This window comes from Podarcis cretensis (assembly GCF_951804945.1).
Source record: "Podarcis cretensis genome assembly, chromosome: Z".
NCBI classification, from domain to species: domain Eukaryota; kingdom Metazoa; phylum Chordata; class Lepidosauria; order Squamata; family Lacertidae; genus Podarcis; species Podarcis cretensis.
In genome coordinates, this window is record NC_137184.1 from 2,348,398 (window position 1) to 2,375,596 (window position 27,199).

General features: G+C 47.1%; 1 protein-coding gene across 1 annotated transcript; it reads right to left on the reverse strand.

Annotated features, from left to right (window-relative positions):
• Nucleotides 1–1,945: 1,945 nt before the first annotated feature.
• On the reverse strand, nucleotides 1,946–26,642 carry MAN1B1 (mannosidase alpha class 1B member 1). The gene is made up of 13 exons (XM_079962072.1): nucleotides 26,384–26,642; nucleotides 22,423–22,531; nucleotides 20,020–20,147; nucleotides 16,306–16,466; nucleotides 15,782–15,891; nucleotides 13,660–13,845; nucleotides 12,401–12,549; nucleotides 7,063–7,251; nucleotides 6,116–6,306; nucleotides 5,397–5,517; nucleotides 4,294–4,491; nucleotides 2,981–3,112; nucleotides 1,946–2,170 (listed from the first exon to the last, which is right to left on the reverse strand). Exons 1-13 carry the CDS (start codon nucleotides 26,546–26,548, stop codon nucleotides 1,967–1,969), a joined length of 2,043 nt encoding a protein of 680 aa, XP_079818198.1. The 5' UTR covers nucleotides 26,549–26,642; the 3' UTR covers nucleotides 1,946–1,966.
• Nucleotides 26,643–27,199: the final 557 nt, after the last annotated feature.

A 27,199-nucleotide genomic window follows, 5' to 3' on the forward strand; every position in this document is an offset into this window, starting at 1 on the left:
AACATAATTCATTGCAGGAAATTCTCGTGCCAGTCCAAGCTCTGCTCTCTTATTCATTCTGATGTGGAAGCCACAGGGCATCTTCCCACTAATTTGTTACCCTTGATATTTAAATAATTTGTTCCAGCTCAAAAACAGTGACTAAGCGGTTACAAGACAGTCCAGACAGAACGTACTACTGAGAAAAGCAGGAAGCGACAGAGACTGGGAATTCCACGGCAGGCAATGAAAATTGCTGGGTGACTGGTCAGCCCCCAAACTAGAGAGGATGGTCTCCAGCACCCTCTCCACCCCTCCAATCTGGGATTCCTTTTCTGGAGTTTGGGATTTAGTGGAAGCAGGAGGAGATGGAAGAAATAATGGCTAACAAACTATAAGGGAGAGGTGGTGCTGTGCAAGCATAAGCAAAAAGAAAAAAGAGAACTACAGACAAGACATTTCCGAAACATATACCCTGAATTCCACATGAAGCCATAGGAAGGGCAAATGAAAGGGTAGCACATGCAACAGACCCAGGAAAAGGAGAAATGACCCCACTCCTTAGTTGACCCAAACTCAGGTTATTGCACAAGGCCCTTCACCACCCTGAGCTAACCCTGGAGGTGGCCAGCAAGACGAAGAACAGGAAGCAGGAGCATCAGGGCCAGAATACTGCCAAAGAGCCCCCTACTGCCTCAAACTAAGCTTTCCCCTTAGCAAGAGCTTTCAAGACCTCAAAACCCCATTAGGTTATTTAATACATTTGCACTTAATACATTAGGTTTACTCCTTGACCTGTATTTAAAAAGCCACCACAGCATTTTCTTATCAAGCCTACTGTTTCAGGAGAATCAATACAAATCAATACACCCTCTGTGCTAACCCATTTCCCAACAGTCACAATCATTACCATTCTCTTTGACTTCACCATAGAAACTGGACCCTGGAAGCAGCTGCTTTCTAGCTGTGTACACCAAACAAGAACCCTCTTTTCCAGCAAAGGCCCAGCTGAGCCAGCACACAGCGAAGGAAAGAACAGCAAGCCTGCTTATTTCAGGCATGGGTTCCAATCCACGGGAGGAAATGGCAACAACCTCACACATTTATTCAGGACTCCTGGAGCGTCAGGAAGCAGCTTTCAGTTGGAATACCTGAGCTGAAACATTAACTATACATATATAAACTTCTGCACAGATAACCCTTTTTTTTTAGAATGTAAAATTTCTTTTTCACATTGTCTTCCTGCATTTATGCAGATAAGTTAAGAAATATATAGAGTGACACACCTAGAAGTGTACACAACCCTCCACCCAAACCAGCAGCCTCTGCGCTTAAACTGCCCCACAGTTCACAACGGTACGAGCATCACAAGATTATTCAGAGTGCCATGAAGATGTTGCCACTGGTAACACTGCTAAAAAGGGTCAGCTTTTTTTGTGTGTGTGGCCAGCGGTAGAGTCCTCTGGCTTGGAATGTAAGTGGAAAATCAGCAAACTGCACCAGCAACAAGGATTCTAAATCTGGGATGAGGATGCCTATCTCTTTCTGTTCCTTCTACCTTTCAGACATGGCACAGGCTCATACAGTGGAACGATGCTGTAAAGTGAGAGCAGCTTGGCGTTCCCAAATGAGTCTCCTCTCACCAGGACGTTCATTCGGACACCAATACGAAATCTAAGGCTTGGTGGATCTCACCAGGTCAAATAAATGTGATCCCTGTTTCTCCTCTCAAATGTCTCGTGCTCCAGGCAGGATTCAGCATTGCACTTCATTGCTTGCCCAACCAAGTCTTTGTGGACGGAGAGATAAGACGCAAGGGTAGTGTGGTGGGGGGAGGGGGTGTATGTCTGGAGCTTCCCTTCCGTAAACCTTTCTGACGTGCTGCCAGCAAAAAAATGAACCCACAAAACTCTGCACACCTCCCTTCAGACCCCAACAAGCTGGGACACGATCAAGACCGGGAATGGTTGGTGCCTCATCTTTCATTTTATGCTGATGGCCAAATTGGAAGAGGGTGAGCTTCTGTGTTGAAGACATACTTATCGAGGTTTATCAAGTCCACATCGTCAGAGAAGAGCAAGAAAAGATACTTGAGTGTTTCCCCGAGGAAAAAGCTTTCCATCTTGTCTCTTGGCTCCGGGTTGCTGGTGCTCTGGACGTTGTTGATGGACGTGTAGCCACCAGTGGGGACCTGGGCAGAAGGATCCCAAGAAAACAAACCTGAGCATGGGACTGCTCCCTGCCTAGAGCCATTTGGTTATTGCTTGGCAAGTGTAATGACACACACATCTGCACCAGCCATTCCCCACCCCCTCCACGTAAGGTTTCCAAATCCCATGTTTTCTACGTCATGAGGAAAAGTGGGGGAGGGTTGTGCACAGGAGGACAGCCTTCAAGAATGTCGTCTTTCCGGCATTGCCTGGTGTCATGCATATGACTGCCTTGAATGTTCTAAGCCAGCCTTCTTCAACCTGGTGTCCTCCAGGTGTTCCAAACTACAACTCATTGTGCTGGAGGCTGATGGGAGTCACAGCCCAAAACGTCTGAAGGACACCAGGTTGGCAGAGGCTGGCCTGGACAGCTAACACAAGCTGGAAAAGTGAGATGATAATCTTTAAAAACAAGCACCGTAAGAGCATCCCTACTGGATCATACCAAAGAACACACCAAGGCCAGCCACTTGCTTCCAACAGGGGTCAGCCAGTTGCCTCTAGGTAAAGTCCTCAAGCAGGGCATAAAGACAACTGTCTTCCCCTGCTGTTGCTCCTTAGCAAGTGGTCTTCAGAGCTATGCTGCTTCTGAACATGGAGGCTTCATTTAGCCACTAGGACTAATAGCCACTGGATTTCTCATGCACACACACACACCCTCTAAAGTTAATTAAGCTCAAGGCCTTCACATTTTGTGGCAGCAAATTCCATAAATCAGCTGTGCATCATGTGAAGATATGGACCAAGGCTGCCCAAGAGCTTCCAAAGCGCACCCCAGAGATCCGCTTTACCCGTGTGTATTTATTGAAGCTCTGCAGTATCTCCCAGCCCCAATCCTGGTACTTCTTATCACCAGTGAATCGATACAGGTAGAAAAGGCTCTCCACTGTCTCAGGGCGCAGAAGATTGTGCCTGTCCGCTGCCTGGGGTAGGGGAAACAAATAAAGAATTATAGAAGAAGAAAGAGGCCCTTTGTAGCCCCATATCCCTCAGCCCTGAGGGGTGTGTGTGTGTGTGTGTGTGTACTGGCCTCTCCTTCCTCCATTTTACCATAATCCTTACTTTTCTTGATCCAAAATGTTTGCAATATACCCACTGAGCACGTCCGTTTTTAAAATGTATATATGCATGCCAGAGTATACATCCCTAATAGGTGCTTGTAGCACACAAAAGCTAGTAGCTTGCTTATTTATTTTCTTAAGTTATTCATTTTATTGCATTTGTTGTCTCATAACATTGTTCTCTTAGCTGGTCTTTTAATAAATAAGAAAACAACATGAATGCAAAGAAGTCAGGAGACCACAAAAGCAAAACTCAGTTGCACCCGACATGGGGCCAAGAATCACAAGGCCCGGGTGACACCAGCTAGCCGTTTAATAGGCCCCAATTGAATAGAAAGTTTCTCATTGTGTGAAAACACCACAAAGATGGTGCCAGGCAAGCTGCACAGGGAAGACTCTTCCAAAGGTCCTCTCACTGGTACTTACCATGAAGTTGCACAGTTGCTAAGAGACCCAAAGCTACAAACTGGGACTCTCATGTCACTGGCAGAGGAAGAGGAGTGCGTGGAGAGCGCACCGCCCCCGGCAGCGTGATCCCGGTGGGGTGCCATCATGGCTGCCCCCCCCTTACAGGCAGTGTGCCACGCCCCCAGGACGCACGCCAGCCTCGCCCCCGCCTGCTCTCTCTCCCCCCCCCCCCCCCAGTGCTGGAGCATGACACTCCGCCACTGTCTCATGTACAGGCATCCCTCAGGTTACAGGTGCTTTAGGTTGTGCATTTTCGGGTTGTGCACGGCGCTGAACCTGAAAGTACCAGAACAGGTTACTTCAGGGTTTCAGCGCATGCGGAGAAGCACCGAATCGCAACCTGTGCATGCACAGACACGGCACTGCTGTTGCGAACACTGCAGGTTGCGAACGCGCCTCCCACACAGATCACGTTTGCAACCCGAGCGTCCACTGTATCTTCTCTCTAGATGGTCTTTAATAAAGCAGAACCTCTCAGTTTTAGACTCCGCCCCCCAAGACCCCCCCCCCAATATCGGAGTAATACAGTTGTAAGAAGGACAGATGGAACACCCCGCACCTGATGAGTTGCTCACCTTTATCTCCACATCCTTCCGGTCCTTTTGTGCATGCATGTTGAAGTGGACAATCTCTGGGCTCAGGCCCGTCTCCACTTGCGCATACATCTGGTAGCAGGTTTCTGCCAGCTCCACTGCCAAGGCCATGTGGTCCGCGGGGAGCCCATTGTGGGCACCAAGAGCCAGGGCTCCGGGCAAGAAGCAGACCAGGTGATCCTGCTCAGGAAACACATGGCAAGAGTTAAGGAAGAACCAAATCTCTCTATGAGTTTTCAAAGTCTATGCTGGGGCGGGGAGACTTCTCTGGCAATCTATCTGCAAGGAGCCCTGATACAGAACCAGAGGGTGTTGAAAAGGGTTCTTGGGCACATGCTCCATTTGGATGGGGTAACAGGACAGGTCGACCGGGTCCCTGCATTTCAAGGTGGGTTTTTTTTTACTATGTATACTGCTTTCCTGACAGTGCACTTGGGGGTAGAAATTAAAAATAAAGGCTTATGATCTTAATAGAGACAACCCAGAATGAAACGAGGATAGGGAGGGAAGAGGAAGAATGCTGCCAGACATGAGCTGAAGATTGTACCCTAGGACACAGCCGGCAGTTCCCTGTGGCTGAGCAATGGACGACTGAGGAGTAAAAGCCCAACCGTTTTCATGGGAGCTACTCCTTGAATCAACCGGTGAAAAGTTTGTGAGGTGCCCCAGAGCCCAGAAAAAGACAGATCTACAACACTAAGAGGGCACCCACCAAAATGTGATAGTGCATTGACAAATTCAGCTCGTTTTATCCAGTGGAATTAAGATTTTGTTTGGGGAATAGAAAGGAAAAATTTGGCTAGCAGTCCACATACACTCAGAACTGTATCCCATTGTATTCAGTGAAGATCACAGTCAAGAAAGGATGTACAGGATTGCTGCCTAACTTTCATGAAAAAGGAGGAGAGGTGCAAGCCTTTTACAAAGTCAAAGACCAGGACACCCTTACAGATAAAAACGGGTGAAGTCTGGTGGTTCAGGGAGGAGCAAAATGGAAAAAGGAATCGGACCTCTTTACAGAACAGAGCGGTCAAGAGAAAACAATGTTAACAAATAGCTCTCCCAGCCGTGGAAAGCAAGCCCACCATTTTAGCGCTGAAGCGGCCATGAGCAAGTTCACCAACAAAAGTCAGTCTCCTTGGTTGCGATTTCCGGAGAAGGTGCATCTTCACCCCCTCGACACCCTTCACGTAATCTTCCAAAAGCCTGACAATTATAAACACACACACACATCAGGAGGGCTTGTTTTTTTAAGCACTGTGACTGCTGTCAACAGAGGCAGACAAGATACCACCCAGAGCTCTTTCACACTTCCAGCCTGTGTGACATTCACATTTACCTTGTGTGTGTCAATCTGTGAATGAACTGTCATAGGTCATAGAGCAAAATGGCTTTTTCAGAACAGGAAAAAAAATTAGTTTAAGACAGCCTTATGCAAACTGGCACCCTTCCAGATGCTTTGGACTACAACTCCCATCAGCCCCAGCTGCACTACTACCAGCTCTAGCATCATACAGTCATGCTGGCTGGGGATGATGGGAGCTGTAGTCCAAAGCATCCGAAGGGCACTAGGCTAGGGAAGTCTGGTTTAAGAGGATTATGAAATGCCTGGGGCAGTGGACAGATTTCCAACATGATGTTGCATTTCCATCCAGGTCACTCAATAGTCTGCCTCCATACGGAGGGCACAGATCTTCAACAGGCCCCTTGATGCCCACCTATTCCCCACTTCCAGCAAGGTTCAATGTAATCAAGGGTTTAAAAAAAAGAAAGGAGGCGATGGGGGAAAGTAAAAAGGACTTACTCATTTTCTTTCTTCCCTCCCTGGATCCATTGCTTGAGCAGGTACTCATAGTAGCTGTCTGCTCGGGCTCCAAGAGTATAGACCCCCAAGTGGGTAAACTGCCCACTGTTGGTGTTGATGAACATAGGCACCAAGCCGTCGTTCTTGCCAGCAAGGGTGTGGACATGTTTCATCACCCCATCCACTGCTTTCTACATGTACAAACAAGGGAGACTCATTTGTACGCTTACACAACCCCCACCCCCCAGGGAAAAGTACAAAAACAGATGGACTGAATTTCAAATTTTGATTTCTCAGAGACAAGCGAAAATGCAAGAACAGCCTTGCTGGACTAGGCCAAGTATCCATGCAGCCCAGCACCTTGCTTCCAATAGTGGCCAGCCAAGTGCCTCTCTCTCAGTGGCCGCAAGACTTCCTAGGCAACAGTTGCCTCCGGTTGCCCGTTCTCAGAATCCAATAGTTAGAGGTATACCAGATATAAACAAGAAGGCCTGCATTTGCTAGCTGGGCTAATAGGCATGGACAAGCCTGTTCTCCATGCTCATTTATTTTCCTGGCATAAACAGTAACTATTACCCTGCCAAAAGAGAAACTACTTTACACTGCATTTTAATAGAACCTTAAATCCTGCTGCATTGGTTACTGGAAATACTGGGGGTGGTTTGGAATCGTTGGGATCATATCAGACAATTGTCTCTCCAACCCCTCCCTCCCACCTGTTCCATTCTGGGTGTCTTAGCTTAAGTGCCCGGGTCTATATAGCACAGGAATGATATATGTCCCAGAAGCTATTTATTCCCACTTCTGGTCTGCAAAAGTCAGGATGGCATGGATTGACATTCCCATTTTCCGGCAAGAGATGGAAGGGGGTGGGACTAGATGGCCAACGGTCCCCCTCTGCATGCCATCAGAAAAGGAAGGAGAGAAGAGCTCACCAACAGCTATACCTGAAATTTCTCTTCCCCAGTAAGGTGCGAAAGCTCCCTGAACTCCAGCTGGATGCTGGTCACCTCTGCTACGGTGCTATCCGATGTCCAGCGAGGAGGATGCGCTGTGCCCCGACCAATGTTGACATCCGAAAATGGAATCTTAGATGGGGTGTTGAAGGCGGGCATGAGCCTGCTCCCAATATCTTTCTGAACAGTCGAGAATATGTGATATTGGCAGGGTGGGGTGGGGGAAGAGACAGGAGGAGGAGAGAGAACAGCCAATATCATTTTATTATTCACCGTGAGCAAAAACCACTTTGATGAATCACAGAACTGTAGGGTTGGAAGGGCCCCAAAGGGTCATCTAGCCCAACCCCATGCAATGCAAGAATAAGCTAAATTGGCAGCTAAATCAGTCTTGCAAGGCACTGCCATGTTGCTATTGGACTTGGGATTGCCACCTGGATCCGAGTGCTTCATTGAGTTTGTTTGCCTTGTGCAGGTTCAAACTTGCTATTCTACAAGCCACCTGAGTTGGTTTGCTGTATGTACCAAAGGGGAATATTTCCAGTCATGCATTCAGTTAATAGGGCTGTCATCAGCCAGGCCCACTGGACCTCACTGTCACACCTCACAAGGAAGGCACCTAATGCAATACAGAACTAGAGAGAGATAGTAGTCATGGGAGACTTCAACTTCCCTGATATCTGTTGGAACTCAAATTCTGCCACAAATGAAAGGTTCAACAAATTCCTCCATTGCCTCACTGACAATTTCATTTCCCAGAAGGTGGAAGAAGCAACAAAGGGATCATCTGTTCTAGACCCAGTCCTCACCAACAGGAAGGCACTGATCAACAAAGTGGAAGTACTGGGAAACTTGGAAGGAAGTGATCATGTCCTGTTGGGTTTCATGATACAGAGGGAAGGGAAAGTTGAGTGTAGTTGGACATGCACTCTGGACTTTAAGAAGGCCAGTTTCGAAAAGCTGAAGGAGCTACTGGGTGAGATCCCATGGTCAGAAATACTCAAAGAGAAGGGAGACCAACATGGATAGGAGTTTCTAAACGGAGAAATATTGAAGGCCCAAATGCAGACAATACCAACAAGAAAGAAAAGTGGGAGGCATCTAAGGAAAGCAGTGTGGTTGCACAAGGAGCTTACAGATGAGCTGAGAGTTAAGAAATGGAAGAATTGGGCAATCACAAAGGAGGGGTAAACAAGAGTAGCCAACAGTTGCAGGGTGAAGGTCAGGCTGGCTAAAGCTCAGAATGAGCTCAGGCTTGTGAGAGAGATGATGATGATGATGATTAATGTTTATTCTGCTATGTCTGAAGCCAGAGGAAAACAAGCAAATTGTAGGTCCTCTACGTAGGGAAGGCGGAGAAATGCTACTTGGTGACAAAGAGAAGGCGGAACTACTCAGTACCTACTTTGCCTCTGTCTTCACCCAAAAGGAAAGTGATGCCCAACCTGGTGATAACAGAATAAATGATGCAAGTAGAGAGCTGCAGCCCAAGATAGGAAGAGAGGTAGTAAGGGAACACCAAGGTACTTTAATTGATTTCAAATCTCCAAGGCCTGATGAGTTGCACCCAAGGGAACTAAAGGAGATTGCGGATGTAAATTCAGAGCCTTTGTTTATGATCTTTGATAAATCTTGGAGAACAGGTGAGGTCCCTACAGAGTGGAGGAAGGCAAATGTCTCCATCTTCAAAAATGGGGGGGGGGGATAAGACCTAGGTAACTACAGACCAAGAAGATCAAACCTCTCCATTCTGAAGGAAATCAGCCCTGAGTGCTGACTGGAAGGACAGATCCTGAAGCTGAGACTCCAATACTTTGGCCACCTCATGAGAAGAGAAGACTCCCTAGAAAAGACCCTGATGTTGGGAAAGATGGAGGGCACAAGGAGAAGGGGACGACAGAAGACGAGATGACTGGACAGTGTTCTTGAAGCTACCAGCATGAGTTTGACAAAACTGTGGGAGGCAGTGGAAGACAGGAGTGCCTGGTGTGCTCTGGTCCAGGGGGTCATGAAGAGTTGGGCACGACTAAACAACAAAAAAACTACTGACTGGTGAGCTTGACAATGATACCAGGAAACAGATAATTCAACAGTTGGTCTGTGAGCATGTAGAAAAGGATGCTGTGATTACTAAGATTTTGCATGGGTTTCTCAAAGCAAGTCATGCTAGATGAATCACATTTATTTGATGAGAGTCACAAGCTTGATGGATCAGAGGAACGCTGTGGACATAGTGTATCTTGATTTCAGTAAGAGTGTTGACAAAGTTCCCCATGATATTCTTGCGAGCATGCTGATAAAATGTGGGTTGAATGAGGTAACTGTGAGGTGAATTTGTATCTGGTTGACTGACTGAATCCAAAGAGTTCTCATTAGTGCTTCCTCGTCATCCTGAAGAACAGGGACAGGAAGGGTGCTGCAGGGTTCTGTCCTGGGCTCATTGTTGTTCAGTGTCTTTATTAACAATGACTAGGACTAAGGAATTGAGGGGATGCTAATCAAATCTGCAGATGACACCAAGCTGGGAGGGGTAGCTAATTCTGCAGAATACAGAATTGTGATTCAAATGACCTTATACTGTAACAGATTGGAGAACTGGGCCCAAACTAACAAAGTGAATTTCAATAAGGACAAATGAAAGGTTCTGCACTTAGGCAGGAAGAACAAGCTGCACTAATATAAGACGGGGCACCTGGCTTGCTAGCAGTACACGTGAAAATGACCTAGGGGTCATAAATTTAATGTGAGTAAACAGCATGATGCAGCAGCAAAAGAAGCCATCACGATTCTAGGCTGCATCAACAGAGGTAGTGTTCAGAAGAAGGGAAGTACTAGTCCCACTCCATTCTGCCTTGGTCAGACCACACCTCGAATACTGGGTCCAGTTCTGGGCACCAAATTTAAGGAGGATGTTGACAAGCTGGAACATGTGCAGAGGAGGGCAACCAAGATGATCAAGGGCCTGGAGACAAAGTCTTAAGAGGAACAGTTGAAGGAGCTGGGTAGGTTTAGCCTGGAAAATAGGAGACTGAGAGGAGGTATGACAATAATCTTCAAATACATTAAGAGCTGTCACATGGAAGAGGGAACAAGCTTGTTTTTTCCTGATCTGGAGAGTAGGACTCGAACCAATGGCTTTCAAGGAGGTCAGATGGACATCTTTCATGGATGCTTTAGATGAGTTTCCTGCATTGCAGGGGGTTGGCTAGATGACCCTAGGGGTCTCTTCCAACTCTACAATTCTATAATGCGGTCAGCGGCTATGTGCTCGCTGCTTTTCATGGAAAGCTATCTACCATCTCCTGTCTTGCCCTGGAGAATCCCCCACAATCCCTGTCATGCCATTTCAGAACTACTGAGCTAGCCAGCCTTAGAGGTCGGGCCCTCCATCACGAAGCCTGTTTTCTGAAGGGGGCAGGGGCATTCTGGGGCTGCCAAAGCCAGTACTGACTTGCTGGGGTCCAAAGAGCTACTTCAGAAGGGCCTAAGGGCTCATGCCTGACATTTTAGAACAGACCCACACCCCCACTATATTACGCAATGTTACCAAGGGCTCTTGACATTTCCCTCAATTTCAAACGCAGCTTGCCTTTAAACATAGAGCGGGGCAGGGGGAGTAGGGGGAGAGGGTAGCCATTCAAGAAGCAAAATCAACAACTCTTTCAGGGATATCAAAAAAGCTAAGTGGTTTGCTGCATCCAAGCTCAGCAACCAAACAGAATGCCACTAATGCTCATCATTTGCTTGACAGCTAGATCTGCTACGGATGGACTCCTCTGAAGTGTCACTGAGAGGAGAACAGGCAAAGCAGTATTCCCCAGACTCAGGTATTGGACTGCAGCTCCCATCGTGCCTGACCACTGGCCGTTTCAGTCCACAACATCTGGAGGGCACCAGGTTGGGGGAGGCTGCCCTTGAGGGTCTCCCTCATGACATCCACAGCACATAAAAGGGTTTCCCCAATCCTTGGATTTGCAGAGCCCTTTATCAGCAAGTGTCCTCCTGGCTCTCACTGGATTGAGAACTCGAACTCGGAGTGCAGTCTCTGCCAACATCTTCAATGCTCAAATCAGTGTGGTACAAAACAGGGTTCAAAGAAACAACAGGTGCTGTGTCTGGCTAAGCAAATGAAGACAAGCACAAACACAACCTGGGTCCCGTTATGTGGGATTTTCATTGTTACGTTTTTTCCCCATTAACATACACCAAATACAATACATTAAACATTGACTTCCCTTCCCCGCTTTCCATGGCTCCTTTTAACTTTCCCTTGCTGTTTCATATTCTATTTACTCTGCATCCTATTTTATCCATTTTATCTCAACGCAGGTGGCGCTGTGGGTTAAAGCCTCAGCGCCTAGGGCTTGCCTATCGAAAGGTCGGCGGTTCGAATCCCTGCGGCGGGGTGCGCTCCCGCTGCTCGGTCCCAGCGCCTGCCAACCTAGCAGTTCGAAAGCACCTCCGGGTGCAAGTAGATAAATAGGGACCGCTTACCAGTGGGAAGGTAAACGGCGTTTCCGTGTGCGGCTCTGGCTCGCCAGAGCAGCGATGTCACGCTGGCCACGTGACCCGGAAGTGTCTCCGGACAGCGCTGGCCCCTGGCCTCTTAAGTGAGATTGGCGCACAACCCCAGAGTCTGTCAAGACTGGCCCGTACGGGCAGGGGTACCTTTACCTTTACCTAATTTATATTGCTGAAATTTACTCTAATCCTGCTAGTGTTTGAATTTGTTTACAATGATACTTCATATATTCAATAAACGTTTTCCAGTCTTCCTTGAATACCCTTTCTTCCTGATGAGTGCCTAACCTCTCCTAAGAGGATGAGCTGGAGTGGACTCTAGTGGTGCAGCAGAGGTGTCAGGATCAGAGGTGAGACTGGCACTGGAGCTGGGGGTTATGGAGTGCACACAGCACTCCCAGGTGACGCGGGAAGGGGACAGAGCAGAGTGCTGGGAGGCTACACCACCAGGACCCTCCCCAAGATTGGATTCCAGCCTCTCAAGGCCCAGGCACAGCCTGTCTCCCCAGGGTCACCAGCAGGCAGCTCCTCCAACACCCCAACCCTCTCCTGGTCTGACCGCTCTCTCTACAATTTCTCTATGGGACTCATGACAAGGTGGCAGAGGTGGGTATGGAAAACATCCAACTAACCACTGTAAACAGACATTGGTTTTAAACTGGCTTCCCTCAGTTTTCAGTTCCACAGGGCTGCTACGTTCTCAAGAGTGTCAGAAACGTTCAGACATTATTGTGGGAATTTGGCGGCGGCAGCGGTGGGGTGGGGGACGTTGGTTGTTGTTGGACTGCAAGATCGCAGGGCTACTTACAGCTTTTTCTAGGAAGAGGTTGTCCCCCGTGAGGTGGTAAGTGCTCAACAGGCCCCCAAGGATCCGAATGGCGCTCTCAAATAGGTTGACGTCCACATTCTTGTTGAAGTTGAGGTCAGTGGCAACCCACGTCCTTGCTTCTTTGAACTCTGCATTGGGGAAGGGAGTCAAGAGATTGTCAACGGAAACCCTGCACCAAGGTTTTCTGGGCTGCTGGGGAAGGGAAGACTCGGGAAATCCCCCTCCCTCATTCTTAAGGCCACATCTGGGAGTGGCTCCTGCCCACCTGGATGCCAGGTAAAAGAGCAGCCTCCCAAGCTGCTGAACACAGGTTTGCTTTGTTGGCCTAGGAGCAGGAGAAGCTGCCTTTATGCCCATTTAGGAAATGGGTCCATCTATTCCAGTGCTGCCTACTCTAACTGGCAACAGCTGTCCAGCTTTTGATGCAGAAAAGTGTATTTGCCATCACTTGTCACCTGGGCCCTTTTAACTGGAGATGATGCCAGTGCCTTCTGCATCTGCACAGTGTGTTCTGCTGCAGCTATGGCTCCTGCCCAATATAGCTCTCTACCATTCATGCCTGTGGAAGTGGGTGGGGTAGGGGGCAGGGGAAGATCTCCACAGCAGACACAGTCAACCTGAGGTTGGGGGCCCAAACTAAACCCCTTCCCCCGAACTCACACACAAGAGACAAAAAAGAAAATCTTCTGCAGCTACAGCAAAGTGTGCTAATATTCAAGGTAATGTGCCAGCTCTGGCAGAAAGGTTCTGGCACCTCAGATAACACTGGCGGAGCAAGAGAAACAATGGAAAGGAGGGCATTGCCTCGCTCCGCATGTGGCCATTTGACCAGTCTGATCTGCAGATCTGCCACTGTTGCAGATGCCACGTAATACCTGTTCTGCAGCTGCAATAAATCATTCTTCTGGCACAGCAATACCTGCTCTTTGGAACTCCCTGTCTATTGGCATTAGGCAAGTGCCTTCACTGTATTTTTTCTGCTTAAAACATTTTTGTTTGAGCAAGCCTATGAAGACACATAAAAGCAGGCATGTTTTAAATCTCTTCTTTTTGTTTACTGACTTTGCTTTTATAAATGCTTTTCATTATTTGCTTTTAATTGTCTTAGTGGTGATTTCAACACTTCCCATAAACCACTCAAGAGGTTCTGCTACGATGAAGTGGTACAGACATTTGGTAAAATAAATCAAGTAAACGAGGCCAGGTGAAAAAACTGACATGGGAGAAATGGGGCAGACCTTCTTTCAAGCCCATGATCCACATGGTGTCCAGGGCATCAATGAGTGTTAGGCCAAGGCCAAACCATTCACTGAACGACTTAGAGATGGGCTTCAGCTCGTCGTGGCCCCAGGCAAACTCCTTGTAGCCTTTCCAAGCGTGGCGGAATGCTTCTATCACTGCCATCTGGCGCTCATTGAGAGGTACTAAAATCAGAAAGCAAAAGAACTCAGCTGTAGGACACAGGAACTTAGCTGCTGGGACCAGCTCTCTGGATTCTGTTTAGGCAAGGGCCCCCTCTGACATTGCATGATTCGCCTACTCCAGTCAACTACCAAACCATTTTTTCCCCATTTTCAAACTTATTAGTTAATCGTATAGTTAACACTGTTATTATTTATAAGGCAATTTAATTTTTTTGCTTTTTCATAAGTGTTTTGTTAGACAATATATTAATATAATATACAATCCCCTTATTTTTCCCCCCCTTCCCTTATTGTTGTGTGTGTATTTATTTATTTTTAGTGTAAGTTGTTTGGAGACCATCAGGCGACAAGTGACTAATAGGTTTGATATTTTTTGGGGGGGCGAGGGGAAATTAACAATTCAGAATGTGAAACCATGGACTGAAGTTGGCTTACAAACAATGGCTTGTGCAACCATGATTTCCCATTACTTTTTGAATGCAATGTACTGGCATGAACCTGGTTTTTTTCCAGCACCCCTCCCCAGACGCTCACATGGCCAGAGATATGAGGCAAGAGCCATTAGAAAAGTGAAATCAGCATTAGGCAAAATTAGGCATGGTTGCTTTGTTTATCCACAAGACTGATCCTAGTTTGTTCCAACAAACCACGGCTAAAACAAAACCATAAAGTTAAAGGGACCCCTGACCATTAGGTCCAGTCGTGGCCGACTCTGGGGTTGCGGTGCTCATCTCGCTTTATTGGCCAAGGGAGCCGGTATACAGCTTCTGGGTCATGTGGCCAGCATGACTAAGCTGCTTCTGGCGAACGAGAGCAGCGCACGGAGACGCCGTTTACCTTCCTGCTGGAGTGGTACCTATTTATCTACTTGCACTTTGATGTGCTTTCGAACTGCTAGGTTGGCAGGAGCAGGGAGCGAACAACGGGAGCTCACCCCTTCACGGGGATTCGAACCACCAACCTTCTGATCGGCAAGTCCTAGGCTCTGTGGTTTAACCCACAGCGCTATGAGCGTTAAAAAAGGTTAAAATAAACAACATTCGAATGTTACATGCAGCCATACTGTTTGAAACAAAGGGGAAATGGCAGGAAGAAAGCTTGGGCCCACATCTTCACTAATATGTCAGATAAATTAAAGAATGGAAATTGAAAAGTGTTGGAGAAGGACTGAGCTAGTGAAGGTTGGAATGTCAAGGCTGTGTTCACAACAGAACCGTGAGAGAAGAACAAAGTAGCACATAAGCAGGAACTTGAAGAAGAGTAGTAGTTTGGATTTGATATCCCGCTTTATCACTACCCGAAGGAGTCTCAAAGCAGCTAACACTCTCCTTTCCCTTCCTCCCCCACAACAAACACTCTGTGAGGTGAGTGGGGCTGGGAGACTTCAGTGTGACTAGGCCAAGGTCACCCAGCAGCTGCATGTGGAGGAGCGGGGAAGCGAACCCGGTTCCCCAGATTACGAGTTATCCACTACACCACACTTGTTACTATAAACTGTTGTAGGAAAACAGATAAGGAAGTTAGAAGCCTGTTGCCATTTCTTGTAGAAGCCGATAGAAGTTAGAAGGTGGAAGTTATCGCCATATATGGACAGACCTGACCCTTTGTTTGTAACTGTATATACCTGCTTGTGCTTTTTTCATATTTGGTGTGCCGCCCCCCATACTACTTGCTGGATGAGACTGTGATGCATCAACCCTGCAACACCTAAATAAACATCCTATTTTACTGATGACTGGCATCTGGATTCTACTGGCCGTTCCAAGCAGCCCAGGGTATCAGGCTTGAACCTGGATATTTCCCCAACAGTCTCTGTACCCAACAGACATGTCTGTTTCAGACCTGTCTGTTTTGTGTAGCAGTAACCAGCAACTGCCTGCATGGCAGGAATAAGCTTTGACCTCACCAGAGATGGGGGTTCCCCTTGACTCATTACCTGGCTCTTTACTATCTTCGGATTCCACAGGCAAGGGCCTGTCTGGTTCCTTTATTTTGTTGGAAGGAGGTTCTGTGCCCTGGTCCGGCTCAATAACTGCTCCTCTCCAGCTGCAAAAAGAGAACTATTCAAGGAAAACTGTCTGGGTTCTGCTGTCACAGCAACGTCAGAAAGATGCACAACAAAGGCTCAATCAAGGATTGGGGTGCTGCATACCCAAATATAGATGCTCCTCTTTTCCCGGGGGTGCAGATTTCTCCGCACAAAAGTCTCTTAAATGGTTCTCCCTTACTGCCCCTTATGCCCAGAACACTCCCAGGTCCTCTGTGGTGCCAGCGTGTAGCTTCTCCTTAGTCTCAGAACTTAACCCCCAGCTGAACTGAAGCCCAGGCATCTGTCACTAGATGTTTTCCATGTTAGCTTCACATCTCCATTCCTGCTGCTCCTGCGGTTGTCTCTCCCAAAGGGTCGAAATGTGTGTTATAACTTTCTTGCAACCAAGCAATGCTCCTCCAGCCAACTACCTGATGACGGACTTCTCCGTTTTTTGTTCTTTACCAGCCTGGCCAGCTTCTCCCTCCTCCTTGGCTGCTTCATCTGGGAAGTTCAACCTCGAGTCTCTCCATGGTGGCCTGATCTGCAGGTTAGGAGGTCCCCGCCGGACAGGAAGCTGCTTCGGAGGTTTCTAAGGAAATGGAGCAGAGGAAGAAAACAATGACTTCCCACCTTCCCATACACACCTACACATACCTGTAAAAAGCCACTTGCTTTGTCACCTTTGACAAGACTGGCAGGGAAGTAAGGGGAGACTTGGCTCTATGCACATGTCTTTGACCATATCTGCAGGGCTGGGATAAACTAAAACTGCCCCTACCTTTCCCTTCCCCTTTCATCTGTTGACAGGGAACTGAATCCAGCTATTTCTTAGTTTCTCAGGACAGGAAGCCACACTGAGTCCTGGCCTCATTACTAGCCTCCATTTGCTTCTTTAAGATGAGAGGCTTCTCTCATCAGGTCAGAAGAAAACAAGCCAGTAATAGTGATGCCACTGTTGCAGGAATTTATGTATAGGTTGGGGGGGGGGGTTTGCCCCTCCAGCAGATATCATGCACATGCAGCCCACTACCAAAATCAGCACAATAACTTTTGTGGCTTTTGTGATTTGTCCCCACAAAACACTTCATCACAGTTTCTTCCTCTCTATTCAAAGGGCCTCTGCAGCACAATACCAAATGTAAGAATTCACTGATCAATGGATCTATGTACTGTACTGGCTCACTGGGAAAACTTCAGAAATTCATATAGACACGTGAGCTCAGCTACTCAGTAGACAGGTAGCCGTTCCAGAAATAACAAACCCAGATGAAGACAAAAGGGTGTGATTCACTTGGCTGGGAAACAGGGAAATGTAAATATCTCTTTTGTTACACTTGATGGGTGTTTGGTGGAGGGCAAGGGGAACCATGGGGCAGGGTCCAGGATGCTCAGATTACTGCCACCAGACCTCCCCTTTCATGATGTAACCGGGATGTATTAGTGATGTAGTTTTTTGGGGGGTAACATGGGGATGAGCAGCTAATAAAAGTTTGGGTTCTCTTTTGTTCGGGGCTTCCATCTTGTTCCACCTTGTGGCAGGTGGGAGTCCTGTTGCGACAGTCTTCTATAAAGACCAAGCCTACTGGCTGCTGTTTTGCTCTGGTATTCCTGGCTGGTGTCCTTGTTTTTTGTCCAACGGAGCCCTCAGATTTCTCGATTAACACCACCTACTACCATGAAAAGAATCTGAAGCTCTGTGAGGGTCCCCCTTGCCTGGAAATACAGGCAAGACTGGAAAATGGAATGTGCCTCCTATGAAAAGGGATGGAGCATGAAGCCATTTGCACAGCCCTGCCTCCAAAGCAAAAGAGAGTCATAATTGCACCACCCAATGAGACAGGATAGGGTGCTTGCCCCCCCCCCCAGCAATCCTGCCAAACTTCAGACACAGGGAAAATTCAGGACATAGACCACTTCTCTCGCCCACTTTGCCAGAGAAATTGTATCCCAAGTGGACCTGAGCTTCCTTCAGCAGTAACCTCTGACCACACGAGGTGACACACCAGTGACCCAGGGATGTCACCCAAAGAGTCTTGCTAACATGAGTGGTAAGCATGCAAGACTTCGTCAGCAGCCTGCAAAAGACACAAGGTGGAGTCCTGGGCTGGGAGTCAAAGATTAAAGATGTGAAGCAATCATACAGGGCCTTTCGTAAACCTCAGTCTCCTTTCTGAGAAAGGTGCTGGCAAAGAAGCCTAGTCACAAGTCTGGCATTTCCTCAGATTAATGGTTAATCAAGTTGTGTTCCAGACAGCCTTGAGAAGATAGGCAATGGTAGAAAACACAAATGAAAGCCACCCTCTCCTGTTCTTCCTTTGTGGTAAAGGGATCCCTGACCATTAGGTCCAGTCGTGGCCGACTCTGGGGTTGCGGCACTCATCTCGCTTTACTGGCCTAGGGAGCCGGCGTACAGCTTCCGGGTCATGTGGCCAGCATGACTAAGCCGCTTCTGGCAAATCAGAGCAGCGGACGGAAATGCTGTTTACCTTCCTGCCGGAGAGGTACCTATTTATCTACTTGCACTTTGACGTGCTTTCGAACTGCTCGGTGGGCAGAAGCAGGGACCAAGCAACGGGAGCTCACCCCGATGCGGGGATTCAAACCGCCAACCTTCTGATCGGCAAGTCCTAGGCTCTGTAGTTTAACCCACAGTGCCACCCGCGTCCCTTTCCTTTGTGGTTAAAGAGCCCGCTGGATCAAGCCAATTGCCCATCTAGTCCAGCATCCTGTTCTTATGGTGGCCAAGCAGGTGACCTAAAGGGAAACCAACATGCAGGATCTGGGCGCAAGAGAACTCTCCCCTTCTGCGGCATCTAGTAACTGGTATTCAGAAGAATTACTGCTTCACTGGATGACCCTCGAATTCTAGTGTCATGAGAAAAGGGAGAAAAACTTCTCTCTATCTGTGCATGATTTTGTAAACGTCTGTCGTGTCACCTCCACCCTCCTCCACCCTTGTAGCTTGCAGCAACCAGCATTTAGAAAAATTGTTGTATCCAACTGTGGAGGCAGAGCTTAGCTGTTGCGGCTAGTAGCTAATGATAGCCTTATCCTTCATGAATTTGTCTAATCCTCTTTTTAATCCATCCAAGCTCGCGGGAAGCACTTCCTCCTGTGGGAGATAGTTCCAAAGTTTAACTGCCAGTGGTGCATGCTCTAGTTATCTCCTGCTTGGTCTACTGCAATGCACTCTATGTGGGGCTACCTTTGAAGGTGACCCAGAAACTACAACTAATCCAGAATGCAGCAGCTGGACTGGTGACTGGGAGCGGCTGCCGAGACCACATAACACCGGTCTTGAAAGACCTGCATTGGCTGCCAGTACGTTTCTGAGCACAATTCAAAGTGTTGGTGCTGACCTTTAAAGTCCTAAACGGTCTCGGCCCAGTATATCTGAAGGAGCCTCTCCACCCCCATCGTTCAGCCCGGACACTGAGGTCCAGTGCTGAGGGCCTTCTGGCGGTTCCCTCATTGTGAGAAGCAAAGCTACAGGGAACCAGGTAGAGGGCCTTCTCGGTGGTGGCCCCCACCCTGTGGAACGCCCTCCCATCAGATGTCAAAGAGAAGAACAACTACCTGACATTCAGAAGACATCTGAAGGCAGCCCTGTTCAGGGAAGTTTTTAGTGTGTGACATTTTAGTGTATTTTTGGTCTTTGTTGGAAGTGGCCCAGAGTGGCTGGGGAAACCCAGCCAGAAGGGCAGGGTACAAATAATAAATTATTATTATTATTATTATTATTATTATTATTATTATTATTATCATCATCATTATCATTATCATCATAATCATCATTTCCTGCGTGAAAAAGTACTTTATTTTCTCTTCCTCAATCTTCCAACATTCAGTTTCACTAGATGTCCATGAGTTCCAGCAGTATGGGAGAAATTAAACTTTTCTGTATCCCCTTTCTCCATGCCATGCATCGTTTTATAAATGTTCATCATGTCACCTCTTACTCAGCTTTTCAAAAGGGAGCATTACTAAAGGAAGTCCGATATAAAATGCACATTTTAAACAGCATAATTAGCCAAATAATAAAATAATATCATACGCTTAGATACAGAGGGTGCCTGCTGTGTGTTAGGCTGCTACCCCCCAACCCTCTAAATTCCAAAAAAAGACATCGGGGAGAGAATTACCTGAAGTGAAAAATCCCCCTGATTGGCATCAGCATTTTGTGGAATTGGAAGAACTGCCTGATTTGCTGGCTTCAACCCAGGGACCTCCATATAAGTCTTTTGTTCCTCTGAAGCTCTGCTGGTTAGACCTGGAAAGAGAAATTAACTGCAGTGAATGCCACCTGATGCAACATAATGAAATGAACGTCCAAGACTCCTGGTAAGATCTCATCCAGTTAAACATGTTTACATGCTGGCTTCAGGCTTACCAGAACAATAAACAAAACCATGGAAACCAAATCATTGTGCCCTGTCCAAAGTATCTTGCTCCCACAACAAAAATCACCCACCAAGAAGAACTAGCATAATTTCTTTTTTCCTTACAAATTAGCCCAAAGAGCTGAGACTGGGTTTGATCTTTCGATTCATTCATTATTGCAGTCAGGGCTGATGACAGGGCAGGAGGTGCAGCTGGGGCCCGGCAGTCCAGAGAGGGTACTCACTAACTTGAACATGTTTTATGTAACATATTAACAAAATATGTTTTTCATCTTCAATGCACGCACAATTCCAAAATAATAGCTTGCAAACTTTTGCTGTGAACTATGCATCAACAGCACGTTAGCTCCGCCAGCAGAGCAAGAGACTCTTAATCTAATGGTTTTGAGTTCAAGCCTGCACTGCAGGGGGCAGGACTAGATGACCCTTGTGGCCCCTTCCAACTCCACGATTCCCCCGCCCCATAGCCATTTCTATATATTCTATTAACTTTGTCTGCCATTCTTACTTCGTTGGTATTTTATCTTCCCTCTATCTCTGAGCATATACCATCCATGCAGCTGTAGTAAGCATACATAAAAAGAGATTTGTGGTCCCTGGGTATATTTTCATCTGTTATGCCTAAAAGAAAAGCTTCTGGGGTTTTAAACATTTTTTTCAATTCATCATTTCCCAGAAGTTTTTAACCTTTTTGCATGTCCACCATATATGATAAAATGTGCCTTCTTTTTTCTTTACATTTCCAACAACTATCAGTTTCAGTTTTATACATCTTAGCTAATTTACTTGGCGTTAAATACCACCTATAGATCATTTTCATATGGTTTTCCTTCAGTGTGTAACATGCAGTAAATTTTAGATCTTTTTTCCATAATTTCTCCCAGGCACTCATTTCTATATCATGCCCTTTATCCCTTACCCAATGGATCATATATTTTTTAACCCATTTTACCAATTCATTTACCCAACGAATTTTACCAATTCATCTTTTGTCTCCCATTCTAATAGTAGTTTATACATTTTAGAAATTATTTTTCTTTACTAATCTCTCTTTCAAATTGTGAACTTTGGGTCGAAAAACCCCTTCTTTTGTCCAGTTTTAACACATCATTTATTTGATGATACTGTAACCAATCCATCACCACTTGTCCAAGTCCCTCCTTTTTAAAATCTTACTACTTCTGAAAAGTCCAAGAGTTCTCTATAAGTTGCCCAGTGTCCTTCCATGTTACGCCAACTCTATGATTCTATGATTTCTGAGTATTTCCAACCGTCTACGAACATTCACTTCTACGCTTTGACAATATGATAGCACAGTCTCATCTTACGATGTGGGTTTTCGTAAGTGAACACCATGCGAATACAGTCATACCTCAGGTTACGTTTGCTTCATGATACGTTTCTTCAGGTTGCGTCCCGCGGCGACCCGGAAGTACTGGAAAGGGTTACTTCCAGGTTTCGCTGCTCGCGCATGCATGCAAAATGACATCATGCGCATGCACAGAAGCAGCAAATCACGACCCGCATGTGCACAGACGTGCAGACGCGGGTTGCGTTCTTTTCAGGTTGCAAACAGGCCTCCGGAACGGATCCCGTTTGCAACCAGAGGTACCACTGTACAATGAAGTACAAGTTGAATGTTTCAAGTGTTTGACTAGTTCAGCAATGATCGTGTAGATGCTTATATGCTTATACTACTGATATAAGTCATTAGGATCTTAACATTCTCAGCAGGTACAAAACATCACATTTATTATTGACACCCAAATGAGATCATGAATTTGTTTTACACCCCATGTAAATACTTTTTAGCCAATAAGCCCTTGATTAGGGAGGCCTGGGGTGGGGTGGGGATTTTCACTGTGGTCTAAACTTGCTGATTTCAGTAACACAAAAGAAGTAAAACAGCCTCTGAAAATAAGCAAAGATCCCCTTAATTTTTCTCCAGTGGTTGCTGCTTTAAAACTGGCCTCCCACCGATGAAGGGCCTCTGCCTTTTGCATACAGGACCCTCTCTTTGTATAGAACTTTTCAAACCTGTCCTGAGTTTAGGATAGAAGCTTTAGTTGCTTTTTAAAAATTACAAATTACAAATCTGCAACCTTGCTAAGCTGCAGAAAAGCTAAGTAAGTTAAATAGACCTACTTTTCCAGGGTTCGGACATGTTTGCATAAGTGATGACTCCGCAGACAGCCAGAAAGGCGAACAGGAAGAGGATCAAGCTCCGCTGGAGCCGGGACAGCTGCTTCCATTTCTGAGATTGAAACAATAGAGAGAGAAATCAGAAATGCAAATATAATAACTGTGCTATTTATATAGCAATAAATAAATAATGCCAAAAACTCACGAGTCTAAATCAGAAAAGAACCCTAGCTCATGACATGAATGCATTGACACCACAGGTCTGTCTCCATGTGAGTTTTCACAAGCTGCACTAAACACTTCCCAGTTTGTATCTCCCTTTTCACTCTACACAGAAAAGCAAGGATGAATCTCTGAAGCAATTATGTAGACAGTGTTCCTTTACCATATATGAAACTTTACAATAAGGGTGGGCAAACTTCAGCTTTGCTGGATCCACTTTGCTTTTTTACTGGAACCCCAAGATCGACCATATCAAAAAACAAAATCTTAGAATGAAAGACTTCTGAGCCCAGGAACTTCTTATGAGCACCAGAACTGAGCAGAGCACACATCCCTTCTACTTAAAATATCCACTCTGGGTTCCCGCCTCCCCAGTTTTCAGTATTTCAGCAATATTTGGGGTAAATTTGTTGATGCCATTGTTAGGAACACAGGATCTTGCAACATTTAGTGAGTATTATAATAAAGGAAGAAAAACTTTTCTCTATCCACTTTCTTCATACCAAGCATCATTTTATAAACTCCTATCTTGCCACCTCTTATTGGCTTTTTTTTCTAAATTAAAGAGTCCCAAATGCTGCAAACTTCCCTCATCGGAAAGTCACTCCACCCCCAACCCCCACAACTGATAATTTTGGTTGCCCTCCAACTGTACAATAACATTTTTGTGGTAAGGCAACCTGAACTGTATGCAGTAAATTTTAAGCAACTGGGAGTGAGAAATCATTCTTGGTGTTCTTCAGATTACGCAGAGATCTAGCAGTGGATCCCAATCTACCTACAGATCCTGACTTATTTTCTGCCCCACTCTGCTCTATAGTATAATACAGTACATACACACACACCCTTCTAGAAGGATTTAAAACCTGAAATTTAACTGTTGGGAGGGAGGAGGGAAGGAAGGGGAAAGGAACAAACTGCAAGCAAAAACAGTTAAACAACTTAAATTGTGCTGTGACTGTGGAGAAAAAGTTAGAGCATATGACCAGTCCTGCTGGCTCAGACTGACCAATCCGAGACTCGGTTCCAACAGAGGCCAGCCAGAAGCCTCCTGGAAAGTCCGAAACAGGAAATACAACAGCCTCCCTGGCCTCTCTCTGTTGAATGCCTCCAGCATCTCCTCCAGCTTCTGAACACAGATCCTAAATAAAAACCACTGATATAGTTCCATAAAGGAGTAAGAAGAATCCAGCTGAATGACACGAAAGGTCCACCTAGTGCAGCATCCTGCTTCCAACAGCGGCCAGCCAGATATTTCCAGAAAGCCCACCAGCAGGGCAGGAGGGCAAGAACCCCCTTCCCTCTGGCACTCAAGATGCACACTGCCTCTGAACATGGAGGTTCTATGCAGCCACCATAGCTATTCCGCTATGGAGGGATTAGAAAGGAGAGTTTATAAAGGGGAGCAACATGAACCTTCCTTGTCCCACGCGCCTCCACAACTGCCCTGATTTCACTGCACTTGGGCACCTCCCTCTCTTGTCAGCATCTTGCCAAAAACAAAAAATGCCAGAGATTCCTCTTACGTACAGCACAGCTCATGAGATCTGGATCAAGGCCGCTTCTTGACTTTTTCATGGCTTAACAGCAACAGCTGTCTGAGGAAAACACAGAGCCAGTTCTCTGTTCAAAGTTTCTTTCTCGAAAAGGAAGCTGCCAGGGCTAATGCCACCTCTCTGTTTCCTGTCGCACCCCAGAGGTCTGTCTTTTGTTGTTGTGATGATTCAGTGGGGAGAGAAAGGCACCCTGCCTACACCTTGAAGGTACAGCACCTGCTGCCAGCATCATGAACTGATGCAAGTTGCTTTGGAGAATAAATGTTGGTCTGAAAATCAAGGGGAGGGGGGAGAATAAATAAGAGAAAAGCCAATCAATGACTACCAATTGTGATGGCTGTATTGAGCCACCAGATTTCAGAGGCAGCATGGCTCTGAGTATCAGTTGCTAGGAAGCAACAATGGGAGAGGGGAGTTGTATTTATGCCTCACATGTGGACTTGGGTAAGTGGCTGGCTACTGGGGGAAGAGGATGCTTGACCTGACAGGGCCCCCTCTGGACTGATTGAATTATCAGAAGAACATAGGAGGAGCTGGGCTGGAACACCTGTGTTCAGAATACTAGATACTAGCAGCATCAAACTTGGGGGGGGGGGACGTGCCTTTAAGGCTTCCTCCAAGGCTTCTGGGGGGGGGCATCTGGTTGACCACTGAGGGAAGCAGGATCCTGGACTCCATGGACATTTGTTCATATACCTATCTTTAAAAGCTGGAAGGAACCCAGCAGGGGCAAGAGTCTATTAATCTAAAATGAAAACTCCAGGTTTGTTTTCAAAACATGTTGGAATTGATATTCTTATTAATTGTTACTAATAGTCCAGTTTCCTGCACCTATGGGACTCTTCCTGTTCTTTTTATAACCCTGCCCTTTGAAGGAACAAAGGTAAACACACCGACATTTACTATCCATAATATTACCCTTAAAAAAACCCCATTCAATCAACCATTACAATACAGTGGTACCTCTGGATGCAAATGGGATCCATTCCGGAGGCCCGTTCACATCCTGAAGCGAACACAACCCACATCTGTGTGTTGCCGCTTCTGCGCATAACATCATTTTGAGCATCTGCGCATGCACGAGTGGTGAAACCCGGAAGTAATGCATTCCGTTACTTCTGGGTTGCCGCGGAGCGCAACCCGAAAATGCTGAACCCGAAGCTGCTTCAACCCAACGTATGACTGTAACAACAACAACAACAACAACATCAACGGGAAGGAGAGCAAGCAGAATCCACCCCAGCACCTCCTCCAGCTGCACTCTCCCACACCCTTTCCCCACAAGGTGATTGACAGCTGGTGCTGATGTAGTGATTAGAAGATCAAGCTAGGACCTCAGAGACCAAGGTTCAAATCCACACTCACTCATGAAGCTCACTGGGCGACTTTGGGACAGTCACTGCATCTTGGCCTAACCTACCCCACAGGGTTGCTGTGGGGATTAAATGAGGAAGTGGATCACACTGCATGCTTTATTATGGCACTCAGAACCATGTACCTTGAGCTCCTTGGAGGAGAAGGTGGGATATGAAAGCAATCAATCATTCAGTCATTCTACAACAGTACATATGATTCAGAAAAGTGAGACAGAAATCCAACCAGTGCAGCTAATGCAACCATTTCAGACTGCAGGGAAGGGGTCAGAGGAAGTTCCTGCATTTCTCACCTGGCCCTACAACTAAATCTAAAGGGCTGTCATATGGAAGAGGGAGCAAACTTGTTTTCCAGCTCCAGAGGGGAGTACTTGAACCCATGGATTCCAGTTACCAAACGGGAGATTCCGACCAAAAATCAGGAAGAGCTTTCCGTGACAGTAACAGCTGTCCGACAGTGGAACTGTCTCCCTCGGGAGGTGGTGGACTCTGTGTGGTCATCTGTCCTGGATGCTTTAGCCGAGATTCCTGCGCTGCAGGGGGCCCGGCTGGATAACTCTAGGGGTCCCTTCTATGACTCTTAGCTGCTCCATTTGGGCTGGACTGGTGAAGTTGGAGGGGGAGAGTCGTAACCACCCTAAGGACTATGGCTATGCAATGCCCACCCTGGGGGCTTCCTGGCTTTCCAAGGCTTGACGCATGCGCCCTGCGCGGCACTTCCCACCCCGGCCTGAGGAGGGCAGAGCGCTGCGGCCCTTATTGCCTCTCCGCGCACCCCACCACCAGCCCCGACTCCATGGCTTCTCCCCTCACCCGCCAGCAGGAGCGCCTCCGCCAGGCCTTGCTGTTGTTGTAGCCGCCGCCGACGGCGGCCGCCGCTGCCTCGAGCGCTCCGCCGGGGCTGAGGGTCACGGTGATGAAGTCCCGCCTGGTGGAGGGTGGCAGCGGCGTCGAAGAGGAGGCGGCGGAGGAGTACATGGCGGCGCGGGCAATGGCCCCTCAGGATCCGCGAGCCGCTCCTCCGCCGGCTGCCATGTTTTTTTTTATTTCCTCGCGTCCGCCGAGCCCGTAGAGATGACGGCGCAGAGCGGCCGCTTCCGCGCCTGCGCTCTCCCCCTCCCTCGTCCGCGGGTGGGTGGGGAGGAAAGCTCTATGGTTATCACCTTAGCAACAGCGCCCAGGGAACGCCTGGGAACAAGGCCGCGGAGCCTTTCTCTATTCCCCTGTTGTGAAAGGGTTAAAAGCGGCCCCGCCAGCGAAAGACTGTTTGCCATAGTCAGTAAATCACAAGCGCCTTCTTAAAAGGACATTGCTGTTTTGCGCCATGCCCGCTAGAGGCCTTGTTTTATTTATTGCCATTTTATATACCGCCCAACGCTCCAAAGGATCTCAATGGTGTGGGGGCATGGGTCTCCCTGTTGCAGGAATTTATGTATAGGTTGGGGGGGGGGGTTGCCCCTCCAGCAGATATCATGCACATGCAGCCCACCATCAAATTCAGCACAATCACTTTTTTGACTTTTGTGATTTGTCCCCACAAAACACTTCATCACAGTTTCTTCCTCTCTATTCAAAGGGCCTCTGCTGCACGATACCAAATGTAACAATTCAGTGATCAATGTCTCTATG

What these genes read in the sequence shown, in the direction of transcription:
- MAN1B1 (XM_079962072.1), bottom strand. Translation starts at nt 26,548, where the DNA reads ATGTACTCCTCCGCCGCCTCCTCTTCGACGCCGCTGCCACCCTCCACC. An exon ending in ACGGAGAAGTCCGTCATCAG is followed by an intron (nt 15,892 to 16,305) that starts GTAGTTGGCTGG and finishes CTCTTTTTGCAG; the next exon opens with CTGGAGAGGAGCAGTTATTG. An exon ending in GGAAGGATGTGGAGATAAAG is followed by an intron (nt 3,113 to 4,293) that starts GTGAGCAACTCA and finishes CCCCTACCCCAG; the next exon opens with GCAGCGGACAGGCACAATCT.